The 21,543-nt window shown below is 40.1% G+C and overlaps 1 protein-coding gene across 3 annotated transcripts in view; it reads left to right on the top strand.

The window, feature by feature from the left end:
• PCSK5 (proprotein convertase subtilisin/kexin type 5) overlaps positions 1-21,543 on the top strand; it is a 500,900-nt gene that overhangs the window by 85,271 nt on the left and 394,086 nt on the right. For all 3 annotated transcript variants that reach the window (XM_068974738.1, XM_068974739.1, XM_068974741.1), the window contains exon 3: positions 7,762-7,875. In XM_068974738.1, coding sequence (XP_068830839.1) covers positions 7,762-7,875 — 114 coding nt within the window. The remainder of the gene's footprint in view (positions 1-7,761; positions 7,876-21,543) is intronic.

Below are 21,543 nucleotides of genomic sequence, written 5' to 3' on the forward strand. Positions count from 1 at the left end.
ACAAGATATTATAGGGTCAGCAGTAAACGGTTCCCCTCCTGTTCCTAGATCTCAACCCAACCACCTAGTTCAACCCCCACCCACCGATCCCCAACAGGCCAGGAAAGCAGCCAGTGTTATCAGAGTTCTCTGTGTATAGCAATAACCTCAGAGAGAGGCAAGAATTGTATCTTTTATAGTCTGTGGTACTTTCCTTTTTTTTTTTTTTCCCCCCATCTTAGGCTACATCATGGGGACTATTCTCTGTCAAGACATAAAGTCCATTTCATTATCTTTTATGGTTGCATTGTACTCCACTATGTTGATGTGTTGTTATTTAGTTAATTAATCTCTGTCAGTATCTATTCAGGTTGTTTACTACTTCAGTTATTACTAGAAGTGCTTCAGTAAATAGCCTTGCATTTTGACTTGTGTTAATAAAAATGGAGGGCAACAGAAATTAATGTAACATTGTAAATGAACTATACTTAAATAAAATATTTTTTTTAATGTAAGCTAAATTTCTAAAAACTAAATGATGTCGTCTTAGGATTTTTGTAGGTCATGTCCGGTTCCTCTCCACAGAGTTGGATAGATTTACATTCCCATCCCATTATGTGAGGATGACTGTTTTGCATTCCTCACTGGTAAAATGTCTTCGGTATTTAGAATGTCTATATCCAAAAGGTGAGATGTGAAAAGCTTTACCTTGGTGTGGGTTTGATTTGCTTTTTTGTGTTTATATTCATGAGGTTAGGCATGGTTTTATATGGTAAAGAAACTTGGCTTACATTTTCTGCTATTATTGTGCTCTTGTATTTACCTGTTTTCCTATTGCTTTTTCCTCTTACTGAGTGTAGGAACTCTTTATATCTAAGGGAAAGAGCATTTTATCTACGGTTGTTGTTGCTGTTGTTCAGTCAGTCAGTTGTGTCCAGCTCTTTGCGAGCCCACGGACTACAGCACGCCAGGCTTCCCTGTCCTTTACTGTCTCCTGGAGCTTGCTCAAATTCATGTCCATTGAGTCAGTGATACCATTCAACCATCTCATCCTCTGTCATCCCCTTCTTTGCCTGCCTTCAGTCTTTCCCAGCATCAGGATCTTTTCTGAAGAGTCAGCTCTTCCAAACAAGTAGCCAAAGTATTGGAGCTTCAGCTTCCGCATCAGTCTTTCCAAAGAATATTCAGAGTTGATTTCCTTTAGGATTGTCTGATTTGATCTCTTGCAGCCTCACTAGTCTTCTCCAGCACAACAGTTTAAAGGCATCAATTCTTTGATGATCACCCTTCTTTATGGTCTAACTCTTACATCCATACATGACTGCTGAAAAATCATAGCTTTGATTAGATGGACCTTTGTCAGCAAATTAACATCTCTGCTGTTTAATATGCTGTCTAGGTTTGTCATAGCTTTTCTTCCAAGGAGTAAATGTCTTTTAATTTCATGGCTGCAGTCACCATCTGCAGTTATTTTGGAGTCCAAGAAAGTAAAGTCTGTCGCTGTTTCCACTGTTTCCCCATCTATTTGCCATGAAGTGATGGGACCAGATGCCATGATCTTAGTTTTTTGAATGTGGAGTTTTTCTGTGTGTGTTTCTCTAAATATTTATTTTTGGCTGTGTTGGGTCTCATTGCTCTAGGTGCAGTGAACAGGGGCTACTCTCTAGCTGTGATGCATGGGCTTTTAATTGTGGTGGTGACTTTTGTTGCGGAGCACGGGCTCTAGGGCCTGGGGGCTTCAGTAGGTGCAGCTCATGGGCTCGGTAGTTGTGGTGCCTGGGCTTAGTTGCTCTTGGCAATTGGGATCTTCCCGAACAGGAATCAAACTTGCGTCTCCTACATTGGCAGGTGTAGTCTTTACCACTGAGCCACCAGGGAAGCCCAAATGTTGAGTTTTAAGTCAGCTTTTTCACTCCTCTTTCACCTTCACCAAGAGGCTCTTTAGTTCCTCTTTGCTATATGTTTCTCTAATTTGTCTTTACCTTGTTTATGAAGTAATTTTTGCCATGCCATATTTATGCTTTATTTAGTTGAATTTATCAATTTTTCCAAATCACTTTTTTGATTTGTATTGTATGTAAACAAACATCATTCACTCTCAGGTTATTTCTTAAAATCTCCTAAAAAATGTGTTTCTTATGGTACTTTTATGGGATTATTTGTTTACTTTTAATATGATTCATTTGGAATTGATCCTAATGATTAAGATGTGGGAATGGTTTAAATCTTATTTTTCCCCCAGTTGTTTGGTGTTTCAGCATCATTTATAAAGTACTCTGTTTTTCCCCATTGATTTATGATAGCAACCTTATGACTTAATCTAGTCTTGCATATTTTCGGTCAGTTTGTTGACTTTCCGTCCCATTCAATTGATATAGATATTTATGTCGGTAGTTATTTCAGTCATTTGCTTTAATATCTAAAGGGAAGATTTTTCCTCACTGTGGGATGCATTTTTAAAGTGACACTACATATTTTTTCAATTTCAGTTTTATTGAGGCATAATTGACTTTTAAAACTATAAAATTGTACATCATTGTGATTTGATATATTTGATCTATTGAAAGGATTTCTCCCTCTAGTTATTAATAATTAACACATCCATCACTGCCCATATTTATCTTTTTTTGGTGAGAACATTTAAGTTCTACTTTCTCTTTTAACAAATTTCTATTATACAATATAGTGGTATCAGCAATAGTCACCATATTATTCCTTAGACCCTCAGACATTATTCATCTTACAACTGAAAGTTTATGTATTTTACCAGTTTCTCCCTATTTGCCCCGTTACCCCCAGCCCCTGGCAGCCACCTTTTCTATATTTTTTATGAGTTTGACTATTTTTTTTAGATTCCACACGTAAGTAGTACATGCATTTGTCTTTCTTGTAATACCACCATTGATTTTCTGTTTATGTTTTGTGATTAGCTATATAATGGACTTCCCAGGTGGCACTAGTGGTAAAGAATCCACCTGCCAATGCAGGAGATGCAAGAGACATGGCTTTGATCCCTGGGTCAGGCATATAACCTGGAGTAGGAAATGGTACCCCACTCTAGTATTCTTGCCTGGAAAATTCCATGGACAGAGGAGCCAGGGGGCTACAGTCCATGGGGTCGCAGAGTCAGACGTGACTGAGCACACACATACTGTCATACTTAGAAAACAGATTCATAGGATAACATCCTTTTCTCTGATTGGTGACAGATTTCCTTCCTCCTGTATATAGTATCAGAAAGTTGGTAAATTCCAAAATCATGAGATATGCGTTCAGCTGAGACTGTAGGTAGGCTTCCCGTAATCATCCATTAGCATGCTTCGCTTGACATGTAAAACTAACAAAAGCAAACATGTTTCAACAAAGATCCTGGAGTGGCAAATGTCCACTGTTCATGTGGACCATCTCAGCAGTAAGCTCTGAATATAGGGAGGGAGTGTCCTTAACACCATGTACCACACATGTGGTGAAATTGGGAGGCTAGACTGATTTCACAGGACTGAAGTTTGCAGTTTTTTCTTAACTCTGACTTTAATGTAGATTCATAATATATAGGAAATAGAACATTTAGAAGTTAAACCAGTGAGGGAAAGCACACTGTTTTCCTTTTTTCCTGGGCTGGCTGTAGTTTTATGAAAATAAATTTCTAAGTGGCTTTTCTTTGCGTTGGGCTTCTTGTCAAGAGGTGAAACCTGTATAATGCATTACGTCTGAGTTGTTTTTTTTTTTTTTTAAGGTCTCAAGGACAGACATATGGATAATGGTTTAAAAATATAACTATGGTCTTTCCAGTCATAGAAATCTTCTGCCCCAAGAGGTGCTTTTCCTACTTTCCCAAAAATGTAGGGCTCAGGACTCATAAAGCACCAAAGCAAAATACATGGTATTTGACACTAAAAAAAAACCCAACTGTGCTTTTCTTGAGTTTTGCAGCCCTATGATCAGGCAGAGTGACTTATAGTCAAGTGTAGGTGCCAGCTTGCTGTGTTACCTTCTAGCCACTGAGCCCTGTAACTAAGCATTTTTGTTTGGTAAAATTACAGAAGAGATCGTGCTTGGTGAGATAGTTTGTTCTATTTTCGTACCTATAGTTCATCTAGGAAAATGACTGTCACTTGCTTGTCTCAGATACTTATCCTATTTACCCATTTCTCTGTGTGTGTATACATAAGGAGAAATACATACTTACAGTGTCATTGTAGAGACAGCTATTCACCCCTATCCCACTGTAGACTTGTCCTGAGCTTGAGTCATTTCATTATTGGGTCCACACGAGATTTAATGTCTGATTTGTAAACACATAGACATTGGCAGTTCAGAATTTATGGAGGCTCTCTTAGGAAAGACCACCAGCAATATAGGGTTAGTTTGAAAACCATTCTGTCCAAATGGATCTTACCAATTGTTCAAATATGAACTAGTTCAATCTTATTGGGGTAAATCTTATAGACAGGACTATAAGAATTATAAATATAATTTGCATAGTCAAAATTTTCATGAATGATCTATTTAGTATAGTGATAGATCCTCCATCAGATGTCATTTATGAAGATAACAACATTTTTATGAAGTGAAGAACTGTAGAATAATTGCTAAATATTCTTTGGTAAAATTAAGTCCTTCAGAGACAAAGATTATTCTTAGTCATCTTTGTATTCCCAGCCCAATGTCTAGTATTGAATAGGCACTTACTTCATATTGAATGAATAAATGAGTGAAAGAAACTCATTCCTTAGATTGTCTGAAATAGATTAAAATGTTTCCTTGAAATAGACAAAATACATGCATGCCCATGCTTGCTGTTCTACTTTAAGAAGGAAGTTGATTTTGTTCTGTGTTTTTAGAAACATGGTCACTTTGGAAATTAGTCTCTTCATTAAAAATTTATACACATTTTTAATGACACATTAGTTTCAATGTGATTTCTGAACAACAGTCTCTTGAAATAAAGCAAAAACAAAATCCCTGTTAGCTTGCCTTGAAACTAGTTCAATAGTTTAAAGAAATAATTTGTAATACCTTTTATTTGGGCTTCCCTAGTGGCTTAGAGTGTAAAGAATCTGTCTGCAATACAGGAGACCCAGGTTCGATCCCTGGGTCAGGAAGATCCCCTGGAGAAGAGAACAGCAATCCATGCCAGTATTCTTGCCTGGAAAAATTCCAGGAACAGAGGAGTCTACCAGGCTACAGCTCAAGGGGTTGCAAAGAATCATACACAACTGAGCAACTAACACAACACATCTTTTATTTAGTGTATACACCTGCGTCTGTGTGTTATGTGCATGTGTGTAAGTGATGCAGAATGATTCAGTGCCAGAGAGTCACTTGGTCTAGATTAATTAAAACAGTAACAGAAAACTTTCATTTTCCAGAATATTATTTTCATTTATTGACTTTGTACTCATAATTTTGCTTAAATAACCTATCAGAGAAGGTACTTATATGATGTTGAGCTGTTGATCCTAATCATAAATAGATCTTATATTTATTTGGGAGGCTATGTGATTCTGTTTGCCTTGTTAGTGATATAACTAAGAATTCACTATTTAAGTTCATCTTGCACACCAGATTGTTATTCAGTCACTAAGTCATGTCTGACCTTTTGCAGCCCAATGGACTGTAGCCTGCCAGAGTTCTCTGTTCATGGAGTTTTTCAGGCAAGAATAATGGAGTGGGTTACTATTTCCTTCTCCAGGGGATCTTCCCAACCCAGAGACCTAACCCACATCTCCTGCATCTCCTGCATTAACAGGTGGAGTCTTTACCACTGAGCCACCAGGGAAGCCCTCCGATATTTTGTTGAATAATATTTTCCAATATGAGAATTGTAGAAATTTATTAGTTGGGCTTTTGGCCTTAGTATCCCTGGGTTGGGAAGATCCCCTGGAGGAGGAAATGGCAACCAAATCCAGTGTTCTTGCCTGGAAAATCCCATGGACAGAGCCTGGTGGGCTACAGTCCATGGGGTCACAAAAGAGTCGGACACAACGACTAAACAACAACAAACCTTGTTTATAGCCATGCATTTTGAGTGTATTCATTTCTCCTTTAATATTTCTTCTCCTCCAGTAATGTTTGAAATAGGAAGGAGAGGTTTTAAAGTCATTATTGAATGGTATGGGTATAGAATCACAGTAGTGGACAATAACATCTCCACCGCTCTGTTTTTGATTCCTTTATGGAGAATACAGTTAAATGGTGGAAGGAAGCATTTTAGAATAGTATGACTAAATTAGCTATGGAAAGAAGAAATCAACAAAAGAGAATTTAGGAACAAATTGTAGAATGCCACCTGGGCTGATATTACATTTGAGATGCTCTGTTCAAAATGAAATATGCTTATTTTTATGTTGCCATAACGATTTCCTATTTTTTAAAATACCCCCATTCATACCCATATCATTTAGGTTACAAATCTGTATCTAACTCAAAAATTCCCTAATGTTTAAGCATAAGTTGAGGCTAAATGTTAAGACCTTCTCAAACGTAGAGGTTTTGAATTTTGGAGCTGGCAGAGAACCTGAGACTCAGGAAATTGAGTGACGATTCCCACTTTATGCCAGAAACAGGCCTAGTAGGGCTTTGATTTTCTGATTACCCAAATAGTGCTTTTCCCACCACTCTGTTGTGGATAGGCATTTTAAAAAAATTTGTGATCCTAGAGCATTTGATCCCTGGATAGTTTGATGTGTAATCCTAGAACACTGAAATTTTTTATATAAAATTTGGCCTATGGGCCAAATCCAGCCTCCCATGTGTTTTTATTTACTGTTTTATTGGAACATCAGTTAAGTCGCTCAGTCGTGTCTGACTCTTTGGGACCCCATGAATCGCAGCACGCCAGGCCTCCCTGTCCATCACCAATTCCCGGGGTCCACCTAAACCCATGTCCATTGAGTCAGTGAGGCCGTCAACCATCTCATCCTCATCATCCCTTCTCCTCCTGCCCTCAATCTTTCCCAGCATCAGGGTCTTTTCAAATGAGTCAGCTCTTCACATCAGGTGGCCAAAGTATTGGAGTTTCAGCTTCAAAATCAGTCCTACCAATGAACACCCAGGACTGATCTCTTTTAGGATGGGCTAGTTGGATATCCTTGCAGTCCAAAGGACTCTCAATAATCTTCTCCAACACCACAGTTCAAAAGCATCAATTCTTCTGTGCTCAGCTTTCTTTATAGTCCAACTCTCACATCCATACATGACTATTGGAAAAACCATAGCTTTGACTAGACAGACCTCTGTTGACAAAGTAATGTCTCTGCTTTTTAATATGCTATCTAGGTTGGTCATAACTTTCCTCCCAAGGAGTAAGCATCTTGTAACATAGTTACACCCATTTATTTATTTACTGTCTATGGTGCTACAGTGGCAGAATGAGTAGTTATAGCAGAGACTGTATTACCTGCAGAGCTGAAGATATTTATTATCTGGACCTTCAGAGAAGAAGTTTGCCAGCCATTAGTCAGGATGAATAAATCAGTTTTTAAAACTAACACTATTGATTTAAAATAAATTGGGAGTTAAATGTGCTTTCTGAAAGAGTTTTAAGGGGTTGGCACATTGTTGAGAAATATGAATGATCTTTCATAAAAGAATGCAAAACCTACCTGCCTTAAAAAATAGAACCAGGGTTTCTAGGGACTCCTGAAGCTCCTGGACTTAGATTCTAGTCTCCAGAATGAAACCTGTGACTGACATAGCATGGGGACTGTCTCAGACTGTCATTGTTGTTGTGCTAACCTGGATGGAACTTGAACACTCACCAAATGTCCTTCTTGGCAGGTGGAGTGGATCCAACAACAAGTGGTGAAAAAACGGACCAAGAGGGATTATGACTTCAGCCGCACCCAGTCCACTTACTTCAATGATCCCAAGTGGCCAAGCATGTGGTATATGGTGAGTTCAGCTGCCCAGGGCCAGTGGCATCCTGTTGTGTGTTCAGCAATGTTGGGACCAGGAAGACAGAGAAACAATGAGCAGGGACTTTTTCCTGTTTCAGGACCCACCATTGGAGGTGGGTTATTGGCCCTGTGCTCTTTTCTGGATCTTTTTTGAAGTTAACTCTCTGGTTCTAAGAGGAAAGAGGGAAATTCTGATCCTGAAGGTGTTTCTATTTGAGATCTTACTCTCTGTAGTAGCTTTGTAAGTTTGGGTCAGAAGATGGGAAAATAATATAAAGGGCAGACACCCTGAGACTTAGCAATAGTTGTGTTCAGCTCTGGTACACATCAACTCTACTCTGAAACCAGTCTGGTTAATGAATACTGGCTCTTGGAAATCATTGAAATTACTTTGTTGGTAGGTAACAGATTCCTAACTTGAGATATCTAAATGTACCTTCTCACTTTGGGTAACAATTTCTAAAAACTAGACTAGCAAAAAAATAGTTGAAAAGTGATTGACTTGTAGCTAGTTCAGGGGGTCAAGCCCACTCCAGTATTTTTGCCCGAAAAATCCCATGGACAGAGGAATTTACCTGGTGGACTATGCCCAAAGAGTTGCAAAGAATCAATCTTATGTGACTGAGCATGCACACAGTGGTTCAAGCAAAAACTTTCAGCAAGGGAAACTTAATGTGTTGGGAAGGATGATCTAGAAATTCACTTGATGTTGCCTCCTTTGAAAATTTACTTCTCAAATATGTTTTATGTTTGTGATCCCTGAAAAATTGACTAGAATATGGTACTTTATCATGAAATTTATATGTTATCAATTTGCTCTATAATCTGCAAAAAGAGCTTAACTTTTTAAAAACTTTTTGAAAATCTTTATTATAAATTATTGCCAGAATTATTCCCCCCAGTCTACCTTATTTTTTGCAGTCCCTGACCCTGCTTCTCTTTACATCCATTGCATTCCAAATATGTGTCTCATGCTTTTCTGCCTCCTTGCATTTCATTCCTTCTTCCCAGAGTGGCCTTCTGTCCTGTCCCGCCTCCTCAGGTCAGAATTCTCCATCCTTCAGAGCCCACACCTGAGGCTGCCTGTTTCATGTCTCCCATGTCCTCATCTGTCAGTGCTTGTCCTTCTTCTGCTCTCCTGGGCCCGCTGTCTCTGCCATTCGTGACATCCTTGGCGCTTTGTTTTATAGTTTTCATTGTATTTTTAAATCTCCTCTGTTACTTTGTGTTTGGGGGTCACTTACATCCTCCCATCTGAGAATGTAGCCTAGTACCTAGCAACACTAGGAATCTGTGTTCATTTGGAGATGGGTGAATGTGGCTGGCATTTCTCCCAGTTTCCCTCCTCTTAGTCTTACCCAGAAGTGGAAGGTTGTGGAACGATTTTGGACCCCAACCAGAGTTTTACACAGAAAACTCTCTCATGCATAAGGGGAAATAAAGGAGCCATAAAGCTAAGTTCAAAGGGAGATGAGACTCAAAACAGCATTTGAGTAGAAATCACCTGAGGGGACCCTGATGCTGGGAAAGATTGAAGGCAAAAGGAGAAGGGGGCGGCAGAAGATGAGATGGTTAGATAGCATTACCAACTTAATAGACGTGAGTTTGAGCAAACTCTGAGAGATAGTGGAGGACAGGGGAGCCTGGCATGCTACAATCCACGGGGTCACAAATAGTCAGACATGACTTAGTGACTAAACAACAACAATGAGGGGACAGTGAGACACTTGCCAGCTTATTAGCTCCAAGACCAAGAAAGAATGAACCACAAGAGAAGGCATTAGAGGGAGTGTTAGCAGGAGCTCAGGAGCATTTGTCTATGCTGACAAGATGATAAGGATGTAATAGGATTAAGAAGTAGAATGGAAGCAACATCCCCTTAGCACCTCTCTTCTTAAGGCCCGGGGGCAGTGAGACCCTCTTTGACTTGCATTTCTTTTTTGCAAGAAAGAACCACATTGCTATCTGCACCTGTCCCAGTGGACAGTGCAGGTGGACCACAGCTCTCCCTGACCCTCTCATCACTCCAGCAGGGCAGGTTGAGCTGTTGCAGGAGCCATGGTCAAGGTGACTCCAAAGATTTCAGTGTGTATAGGGGAAGATCTCCTTACACCCGAGAACCTCTGCCATTTCTTCGGAAATTCCCTTTCTGATGTGAGGGAAGGTTAAGACGGAAGAGCTTTTGTTTGGCTCTTTAAAATACTGGATGTTTTTCAACACATACTTGATGGTAATAATTCAAATAGATCACGTTCGTTGAGCACTTAGCACATGCCAGGCAAGGTGCTTATACTTTAGTGTTTTTATAATGTAGTTTAAACAGATGTGTGTTTAATACTGGCCCTGTGTTATAAGAGTTAGGAATCCAAGGCTCATAAAATTTAGATCATTTGCCTAAGATCACCCAACCTGAAAGTGATGAAACAGAGATGCCAAACCAGGCAGGTTGATGTGAGTCCACAGGATAAACATGGCATCGTATCCCCCACCCTTCTACTATTAACAAACAACTGTAAGTGAGACACTACAGCCCCCCAGGAACTTCTAATCTGTCCATGGAGAAATGACTGAAGTTCAAGGAAGAATCATGGGTGCATGTAGGATGGGCTAAGTGTCTTGGGAGCAGCCAAAGCACTTCAAAGCTTCCTATTAACTACATACTTTTTCCTTAATGAAAGCAATGGGAAATTGGTTACACACCTATGTTTATGTCGCTAGTACTGACAGAATTGAAGTCAGAACTTCAAGTCTGCAGACGTGGATTCAGTTCCGCATTACTTCGCTTATATGGCCATGGTTGGATCACTTAAACTCTTGTCAACTAGAAAATAAGAGTGTCTAGCTCTTAAGTTGAGTCAGTGACTGCTGTGTAACAAATCACAGAACTTAGTTTTTAAGAACGAGATCTCCTGAGTTCTGTGGGTCAGGCATGCAGAGAGGGCCCAGTGCTGATGACTTCTCTGTTCAGTGATGTCTGGGGCTTCAGTTGGAAGACTCAGAATTGTGACTGGAGTTGGAGGGTCCACTGACAAGGTCACATGGCTGGTTCTTCTCCACCTGGGCCTCACTAGAGCGCTGCTTGAGTGGCTCCTTGACATGGCTCTATCCTCCCCCAGGGCAAACGATTTAAGAGGTTGTGTCAGAGGTGGTGATGTCTTTTTATAATCTAATCTCAGAAGTTACTTCTGTAATTTTCTGTTGACCACATGTTTGAACTCTAATTCAGTGTAAGAGGGGACTACATAATGGTGTGTGTGCTAGGAGGCGAGAATGGTTAGGAAGCTGCTAACCATAATTAAATGAAATACTACATGGGAAACCTTTAGCACAGTGCCTGGCAGTAGAAGACTCTTTAAAATAAATTATAATTGTTGTTCTTCTTTTGAATTACAATACATGCTATCTTCCTTTTATCTGTTTTCATTGCTACAGTTGAAAAAGGGTATGATCATATGTGCAGTAGACATCCTTCAGAGCGCTCAGTGATGTGTCATTGACACTGTTGAGATACAGTGCTGATTTCCTCCTTCCTTTTTCTGAGCCCAGGGCCCTGCTGCAGTGTTTTTTGAGGGTTACTTGGCAAACTTCCATAGGGTCCTGCCTTCAGCTCGTTAGCCTAGGCCTGGTCCTGTCAGTCTATATTTATCACAGGAGAACAGAGATTAAAGAATGGCATGAAGTGTGCCTGAGTGTCTCTTTTAATTAATTTAAAAGCTTTACCCCTGTCGCTCCTCCCCTTGGAAACTGGTATGTGAAACCATTATGTCCAGCCTTGAGGCCTGGGTAGTATATTCACGGAAAGGTGCATTTACAAGAGTTTGTTATGGAGACAATGGCTGGCTAATTACTCCTCTGACCTGAAATGCTGTGCTCAGGCTTCCAGGAGCTGGCAGGGTCCAGTCCTAGAAACAGAACTCGCTTCTCATTGCATTGACAGACTCCAGCATCTCCTCTTTGTGAGCATGGTGGGAAGTGCTGAGAATTTAGGAAAACACGATCTGTACTTCCTTCAAAGATCAGTAAGGCAGAAGAGGAATATGTAAGTGCCAATGAATTTGCTGGACCAACAATTCTGCCCTGAAGGTGTCTCTGGGATCATGTGCATACACCCAGCTCCATGGGCTTTGGGTTCTAGTTTTTGCTTATAGATTTGCTTCTTCTGTTAAAATGTCTTGAGTAGTAATGGATGCCCAAGCTTGGGTCCCCCTATAAGAGATTTTTATTTTTGGTATAGAGGAGGGCTCAGGCAGCAAGATTTCATAAGAATCCCCTGGTAACTCTAGTAGGCAGCCAGGAATTCTGAGTTATTTATTCACTGCTCACATCTGGGATAAATGCTCAATGAATGCTGATGAAATAAATAGATGAGTAAACTGGATATCAATGATCATCTTCATAGTTGAGAAAATAATCGTCTGTGTCAAACATTTTGCCAAACTTTCATGTGTATTATCTTATTGCCAGTATTCCAGTGAGTTGGGACCTATTATTGTCTTCATTTTAGGGCTTCCTAGGTGGCACAAGAGGTGGAGAACCTGCCTGCCAATGCAGGTGACGCAAGAGATGTGGGTTTGATCCCTGGGTTGGGAAGATCCCCTGGAGGAGGGCATGAAAACCCACTCCAGTATTCTTGGCTGGAGAATCCCGTGGACAGAGGAGCCTGGCAGGCTACAGTCCACAGGGCCGCATAGAGTCAGACGTAACTGAAGTGACTTAGCACACGCACATGGATTGTCTTCATTTTACACTGAAGAAATTACAGAAGAGACAAGTAAGTTGTCCAGACTCACACTGTTTACCAGTGGGCAGATCCTGTTATTTGAACCCAGTCACTCTGACTTCAGAGGCTAGACTTCCAACTGTTGTGTCACGGGACTTCATACTAACGGCATCACAGATCACCTGGAAGGATTACTACCCACCCCTCTCAGGCCCCCCAATGGAAGTTTGGGAATTTGCATTTCTAACAAGCTAGTGAAGGTGATGGAATTTTAGTTGAGCTATAAAGCAGAGACATTACGTTGTCAACAAAGGTCTGTCTAGTCAAGGCTATGGTTTTTCCAGTAGTCATGTATGGATGTGAGAGTTGGACTGTGAAGAAAGCTGAGCGCCGAAGAATTGATGCATTTGAACTGTGGTGTTGGAGAAGACTCTTGAGAGTCCCTTGGACTGCAAGAAGATCCAACCAGTCCATCCTAAAGGAGATCAGTCCTGGGGGTTCATTGGAGGGACTGAGGTTACAGCTGAAACTCCAATACTTTGGCCACCTCATGCAAAGAGTTGACTCATTGGAAAAGACCCTGATGGAGGAGAAGGGGCTGACAGAGGATGAGATGGCTGGATGGCATCACCGACTCAGTGAACATGAGTTTGGGTAGACTCTGGCAGTTGGTGATGGATAGGGAGGCCTGGTGTGCTGTGGTTCATGGGGTCGCAAAGAGTCAGACACGACTTAGCAACTGAACTGAACTGCAATCCTAAAAGATGATGCTGTGAAAGTGCTGCACTCAATATGCCAGCAAATCTGGAAAACTCATCAGTGGCCACAGGACTGGAAAAGGTCAGTTTTCACTCCAATCCTAAAGAAAGGCAATGCCAAAGAATGTTTAAACTACTGCACAATTGCACTTATCTCACACATTAGCAAAGTAACCCTCAAAACTCTCCAAGCCAGACTTCAACAGTACATGAGCTGTGAACTTCCAGATGTTCAAGCTGGATTTAGAAAAACCAGAAGAACCAGAGATCAAATTGCCAATATCTGCTGGATCATCGAAAAAGCAAGAGAGTTCCAGAAAAATGTCTATTTCTGCTTTACTGACTGTGCCAAAGCCTTTGTCTGTGTGGATCACAATAAACTGTGGAAAATTCTGAAAGAGATGAGACAGCAGACCACCTGACCTGCCTTCTGAGAAATCTGTATGCAGGTCAGGAAGCAACAGTTAGAACTGGACATGGAACAACAGACTGGTTCCAAATCGGGAAAGGCTGTATATTGTCACCCTGCCTATTTAACTTATATGCAGAGTACATCATGAGAAACGCTGGGCTGGAGGAAGCACAAGCTGGAATCAAGATTGCTGGGGGAAATATCAATAACCTCAGATATGCAGATGACACCACCCTTATGACAGAAAGCAAAGAAGAACTAAAGAGCCTCTTGATAAAAGTGAAAAAAAGTGAAAAAGTTGGCTTAAAGCTCAACATTCAGAAAACTAAGATCACGACATCCAGTCCCATTACTTCATGGCAAATAGATGGGGAAACAGTGGAAACAGTGAGAGACTTTGTTTCCTTGGGCTCCAAAATCACTGCAGATGGTGACTGCAGCCGTGAAATTAAAAGACGCTTGCTCCTTGGAAGAAACGCTATGACAGACCTAGACAGCATATTAAAAAGCAGAGACATTACTTTACCAACAAAGGTCTGTCAAGTCAAAGCTATGGTTTTTCCAGTGGTCATGTATGGATGTGAGAGTTGGACTATAAAGAAAGCTGAGCACCGAAGAATTGATGCTTTTGAACTGTGGTGTTGGAAAAGACTCTTGCGAGTCCCTTGGACTGCAAGGAAATCCAGCTAGTCAATCCTACAGGAAATCAGCTCTGAATGTTCATTGGAGGGACTGATGCTGAAGCTGAAATTCCAATACTTTGGCCACCTGATGTGAAGAACTGACTCATTAGAAAAGACCCTGATGCTGGGAAAGATTGAAGGCAGGAGGAGAAGGGGACAATAGAGTACAGGATGGTTGGATGGCATTACTGACTCAATGGACACGAGTTTGAGTACACTTCAGAAGTTGGTGATGGACAGGGAAGCCTGGTGTGCTGCAGTCCACGGGGTCGCAAAGAGTTGGACATGGCTGAGCGAATGAACTGAACTGAACAAATTCCAAATTGATGCTAATTTTATTTGACTCTCAGGACCACTTAGAGCTCTCCTTGCTCTAGCATATTTTTACCACGGGGTTTATGTAAACACAGCTGGCCTCCACCTCCCCATTATCAGTTGGAGGAAGAAGAGCTTTCAAAAAACTTAAGAGACACTTTAAAGTGCCCTTGGTCAATTTAGCTTGTTTCTCTTGATCTTACACATTTTTCTTACTGACAAAATTTTCTATCTGGGAAGCCAACAGCTTTAATATAAAAAGATATTTTCACTTTACTGGCACTGATTGAAAAGTGCCCTTGCCTAAAACAGTCTTTCAAGATGTTCCACAGACAAAGGATATCTGATGGGAAAGATTGTGAGAAACTGACCAAGTGTTCATGAACTTGGTGCAATAGAAATGTTTTTAACATACAAAGCTGGTATAATGGGCCATTTTGATCCCCTGAATAAAATTCACTTTGATTCTAGAAAGAGCTTGGCTAAGTAAGATGCCCCTTCAAGAATCTGAGAATGCCAATTGAGCAAATTCAGGGAGTTAAATATTTTTTGTTACAAAATATTTAAGACATACAGAAATTTGAAAGAGAACCATAAATGCCAGTCCACCCACCCCCAATCTAAAGAATAGAATGTTATCTATACAGTTGAAGTCCCTTGTGAGCCGTGTCTTTATAGTGTCTGTTGATCCCTTACAGAGTTATGACAGATGCTGCATTTGAAATACTGGAGGAGATGGGAATTCTCCTTTGTTGGCAGGATGGTTCTCTTTATGGGAAGGATTATTCAATTTATAGTAGGTTTTATATTTTCTGAAATCATCCTAAAGCATTTATACATGAAATTTGTACTCAGGCTATTGACAATGAGTCCCAAGAAGGCAACTTGGAAGTGAAACTTGGAGGAAGCTATAAGTTTAGCCAGATAGCTCTTTTATTCCTTTAGTCATGTAAATATTTTACTTCCTTAGGAACAGGTTATAGCATTGTATAGTATTTCTCGTCTAACTGTTAAGAACTAATACTGATTTTGAAGAAGCCCATAGTGAAGTATTAAAAAAAATTTTTTTCCTGCCTTACAGAAGGCAAGCTCAATTCCAAAGGCAAAAGTAAAGAAAGCCCTGTGAAACCTTGCTATTTGACTCTCAAACTGGAGTAGTTGAGTATGACTGGCATCCTTAACACATAATTTTTTGTGATGAATATTGGGTGGCCTACTTAATATGCATTTTTAAAGCCAGGATTTAACAAATGGGCTCACTTTTTGATGCACTACCTCAAATTTCATGAAAACTCGCTGGGTGGTTTTTTTTTTTTTAAGGGAAAAAAATCATATTTGTGATCAGCAGAGTGAAAATTAACTGAGTTCGGCTGTGCGTGTGAGGCATATCTGCCAGAAACTATGAACTAGCTAGGATAGTAATTGTGAAAAATGATTGTAAGCCACATGGTTCTTTCTCAGCCAACTGGATGGTATTCAGTTCTCCAAGAGTGTGAGGCATTGCTGTTTCTGTGGTTGGCACACATTTTCCTAATGACTTATACTGTCATTTGACTCTAATAAAATCTGGTGGGGTTTGTGGCATTATTGTCCTGGCAGCTTGGAGATCATCCTTTTATGGCACCCCATTTAGCTGTTTTAATTGAAATTGCAACATGGTGTAAATCTGCAACCATGTGGCCCATCTTGACGCAAGCAGGAGGCCTTCTGAGAAAGGACAGACTCCAGCCAGGCAGCAAATGATTTCCTGGTAAGAACTACTGGGGATTGAGATGTGGTTTTGGTGCACTGATGTTTTGCTTCAGACTAACTCTGTGTCCTGTGGAAAGGTATTTTAGCTCTCTCACCCTTAGCTCATCTGAACAAATGAGGAATCTGTACTAGATGCTTTCCTGCGGTCATTCCTGCTTGAGCCTCCTCTAAGTCCACACTGCAAGTTGAACTAGAGATTGAATCTTAGGGAGACATATACCACTGCATCTTGATTTCCAACTCAGACCTACCCTGTTCCTGACTGCTGTATCCCATGCTTTTGTTTCATTACTGATTCAATCTCAGTGTGTCCCCTTGTTGGGGTCCCTGAGACCACCCCCAGATTTGATGATTCACTGGGAGGAGTCACATAATTCAGCAAAGAGTCATACAGCTATGATTTATTTCAGTGAAAGGATATAATGTGAAATCAGCAAAATGAAAAGCCACATGGGGCAAAGTCCAGGGGAAACCAGGCTGAAGCTTCCAAGAGACTTCTCTCAGTGGAGTAACAGGGAAAGCACTTAATTCCTCCAGCATGAATTGTGCCGTGTGTGACATGTTGGCTGCCAGGGAGCTCATGAGGGACTTGGTGCTCCGGGTTTTTACTGGGAGTTGGTCGTGTCGGTACCCAGGGCCTTCTATGTACCCAAATTCCATTCTCTCGGAGGCATTCAGCACAACCGTATTGTTTGTGTAACCAGCTTGACACAGTGAGACAGTTTTACGAAGGAGTGGTGAAAACTCTCCCCAACCCCAAAGTCCCCGATGCCCACCAAGAGTCTTTGGGGAGCCAAACACATGAGTGACTGAGTTGGAATTATGCTCCTCCCTCCTTTATTAGAACTTTGTGTTCACTGAATGAATGAATTATCACTGAAGAAAAATGCTCATAAGTGATAATTCCAAGAAAAAGCAAACTTGAATCATGAGTGTAAGTCCATATTTGTTTTACAGCCTGAAAAGTCCCTTCATGAAGGATAATGAAATCATATGAAGTCATCATTATTTTCATGAGTTAATTAGCAAGTTCCAATTACAGTTCTGCTGTTGGTACTCTCAATGGACTACCCTCAACTGACTAGACAAACTGACCGTGAGATGGTTGTGGTGGAAGTCAGTATATTAGAGGTATTAGTGTTAGGCACTCAATCGTGTCTGACTCTTTGTGACCCCATGGACTGTAGCCCACCAGGCTCCTGTGTCCATGGAATTCCCCAGGCAAGAATTCTAGAGTGGGTAGCCATTCCCTTCTCCAGGGGATCTTCCCTATCCAGGGATCAAACCTGGGTCTCCTGCATTGCAGGAAGATTCTTTACTGTCTGAGTCACCAGGAAATACATTAGAGGTATTAAGTTAACCTATAATTAACTAGTTAAAGTAATTTTAGAAGAGGCCAGTAAAAAATCACTTCAGATAATATTCATTCTTGCCTGGGACAAATTATTACAACCTTTATTAATTTCCTTGAGCAAAATATAACTTATTCCATACTGGTAGTTCATCTTCTCAGCTTTACTTACAAAGAGTAAAAGTATGTCCATAGTCCGATCCTTTGGCCCTGATTCTAATATGATGAAGGTCTGTTAACAGAAACAGAGTTGTTTTTATCAAGATTTTAGTAAGATTTTTCTTTAATTAGTAACTCATTTTCTGTTGGAGAGCTGATAGGATTGACCCTTGAGCTCACTTAATCTGTCATTGTCTTAACATGTTGATTCAAGTTCCTTTATGAAAGTTTCTCTGAATTCCTCATTTCTTATTTACTTCTCATCCTGTATTGGGATTAGTTCTAGTGATCAAGACACATTTTTTGGCTTATTTTTTATACATTTCTCTGCCAATAAATAGGGTTCTCTTAGTAAGTATTTCATAAATATTTATAGATATAAAATGAGGAGAGAGTTGGTCATTTAGACATCTTCATTTTCCAGATTCACAGAACTGAGTTGGCTCTTCCTGAAAGATGATGGTGCATATTCAAATATCCTGTGTTGAGAATTCAAATTCTAAAGTTGTCTGAGACAGCAGCATCTGAAATGCTTTTTTTCCTTAATTTTGGTTGGCAGTGAGCTTGACTGGAAAATTAATGGAGTAAAAGAAATAATTCTTAGCAATTCAATGATGAGAAGAATAAGAAAGAAGAAAACGCCTAAATTGTCTGGGGAAGAGAAAGTACTAGTCATCTTTTATTGAATGCACTTCCCAGTGGGTTTTTTTTTTTTTTTTTCCCCAGTTTCTCAAATGCTTAAAAAAAAAATTCCTTTGTAGACTATCTCAGCCTTGGGTATGGGATTGTAGGCCAGTGATAGATAATCTGGTATGCAAATCGTATGGACACCAAGAACTGCACCATACCAGATGAAGTGAAAGTATCCTGAGGCAAGTAGGATAAAACTTTAAGTTCCAGAAATAGGATTTGATTACTTAATTGAATAGGTCAGAATCAGATTGGTTCACAATGCAAAAATGCTATTCTTGCTGGCAGACAGTGTGGACAAAATACAAAATGCATTCACTGATTATTCTTTCCTCGATTAAAAGGAGAAGAACCTGATAAGAAACCTAATTTCTTCCCTTACGTTAAGAAAAACAAAAAACTATTCCATTTGGATGATATCTATTCAGATATTTAGTACAACATTTATGGAATAATCTCAAAGACTGCTTGGAAGAAATGTAGCTTTGGAGGGCTTTCTTTTCTCTCTCAGTTTTCTGATGAGGTGAATTTTGTCTCTTGTAAAAGCCTCCCAGGATAGACGTTCTGATCCAGACATACCAAATTAGCATGTCTGAAGCAAAGAAAAGAAAATTATGCCCAGGTAACAAGACTGTGTTCTCCTAATGATCTCTTTGCATGGTTTCCTGAAGATTAGTTAAATTAGTGTCTTAAAAACTTGATGTCTGGGTTTGCTACCTAGTGATAGAGAAACCATCCTTATGCTTTAGTGAACTCAAATTCAGCAGTAGTAGGTTAAACATAGCAGGTATACATATTTTTTTGAAATCATTCCTCTTCTGCTAACATGTTTTATTTGACTATTCTCATTGTGCTTTCATGCCTGCTCTGTGGCCCAGGCCCTTCTGCTTCACACCCATGAACTATACACAAGCATCCAGAAACAGTGCTGTGTATGTTTCTGCAATTAGCATGTTGAATCAGGAGGTCTTTAAGAAAAAGATATTAAAAAAGAAAAAGAAACCCTCTCTCGTAGACCACCAGATTGGGATGGGCCTAAATAATAACTTCATTCAAGCCCTCAGCTCATGCTCAGTCCCACCTTGTGTATTTTCAGTTTTCAGAAAAATACGCTACTTGGGCAGCCCTTTCTTTCCATAATGAACGGTTCAGTTCAAAAACACCTCCTTGCAGTTTATCAGAAATGTGGGTCCTTGTCACGCCACACACACCCGATGGTTTAGATTCCAGATTGAGGATTACATCTGATCTCTGATTCACCAGCTCTCACTACAGATATTACAGAAACTTTTTGAAATTTTGAAACAAAAGTAGAGATAAAATAGAATGAACACTCCTTTCCCATTACCAACTTCAAGTAGTTACCATCTCAAGGCCAGTATTCATTCATTTATTGCCCCCTCACTCTGATTATCTCAAGGCAAATCACACATTTCATTTCATTTCAGTCTTGAGTATTATAGTATTGGGTTGGTCAAAATATTTGTTTCGGTTTTTCCATAAGATATTACAGAAAAACCCGAATGAACATTCTAGTCAACCCAATATGTATCTCTGTAAGGAAAAAAATTAACAAGAAAGCCATAATATAATTATCACATATAAAAAAAATTAATGATAGCTTCTTTATATTATCAAATATCAGTACATTTTCAAATTATCCCTATTGGCTCATAATCTTTTCTTTTTAATTTGAGTCAAGATCCAAATAAGTCTCATATGTTGATTGGTTGTATACCTCTTCAATCTCTTTTATCCTGTAGATCTTTATTTTTTCCTTTGAAAATGTTCAGTTTAAGAATCTAGGTTATTTAGAGCTTCATGTGGTCTAGACTTTACTAACTGCATTCTAGTCCCAATATCATCAATAAATTAGTAGGTAGTGAAAACTAGAGGCATGATCAGATTCAAGTTCAATTTTTATTTTGCTAAGTGTGGGACCACTTACTATCTAGTTGTTATGTGTATGCAGATATGTTGAATCAGGAGGTACAACATATCTGCTTGTCACTCTGACATTACAAAGGATCTACCCTTGTGTGAAAGTGAAAATCGCTCAGTCATGTCTGACTCTTTGAGACCCCATGGACTGTGCAGTCTATGGAATTCTCTAGGCCAGAATACTGCAGTGGGTAGCTTTTCCCTTCTCCAAGGGATCTTCCCAACCCAGGTCTCCCATATTGCAAGCAGATTCTTTACCAGCTGAGCCACAAGGGAAGCCCAAGAATACTGGAGTGGGTAGCCTATCCCTTCTCCAGTGAATCCTGACCCAGGAATCAAACCAGGGTATCCTGCATTGCAGGCAGATTCTAAACCAACTGAGCCACGAGGGAAGCCCAGACTGGAATGGGTTGCCATGCCCTTCTCCAGGGGATCTTTCCAATCCAGGAATTGAACCTAGGTCTCCTGCATTGCAGGCGGATTGTTTACCGTCTGAGCCATGAGGAAAGCCCAAAAATACTGGAGTGGGTAGTCTGTCCCTTTTCCAGGAGATCTTCCCAACCCAGGAATCGAACCAGGGTCTCCTGCATTGCAGGCGGATTCTTTACCAGCTGAACTACAAGGGAAGCCCACCATTGTATAGATCCTTTAATCATTCATTGGGATTTGCAAAGTAGTATCTTCTCTATCTGTGATTTCTTCACTTACTGGCAGAAATACTTGAATAGAGAGAAACTTTGCTGTACATTACTTGGTACAGTGAGGTACAGTCCCTACAGGGATGATGTTTACTAGGGGTTACTTCTTTAGCATTCACTGAATGCTACCAATGAGTTTTTTTCCGCTTGCTTCATTACAAGTTCATGGATTTAAATATATTTG

The sequence above is a fragment of the Capricornis sumatraensis genome, chromosome 6 (genome assembly GCF_032405125.1).
Source record: "Capricornis sumatraensis isolate serow.1 chromosome 6, serow.2, whole genome shotgun sequence".
Classification (NCBI taxonomy): Eukaryota; Metazoa; Chordata; class Mammalia; order Artiodactyla; family Bovidae; genus Capricornis; species Capricornis sumatraensis.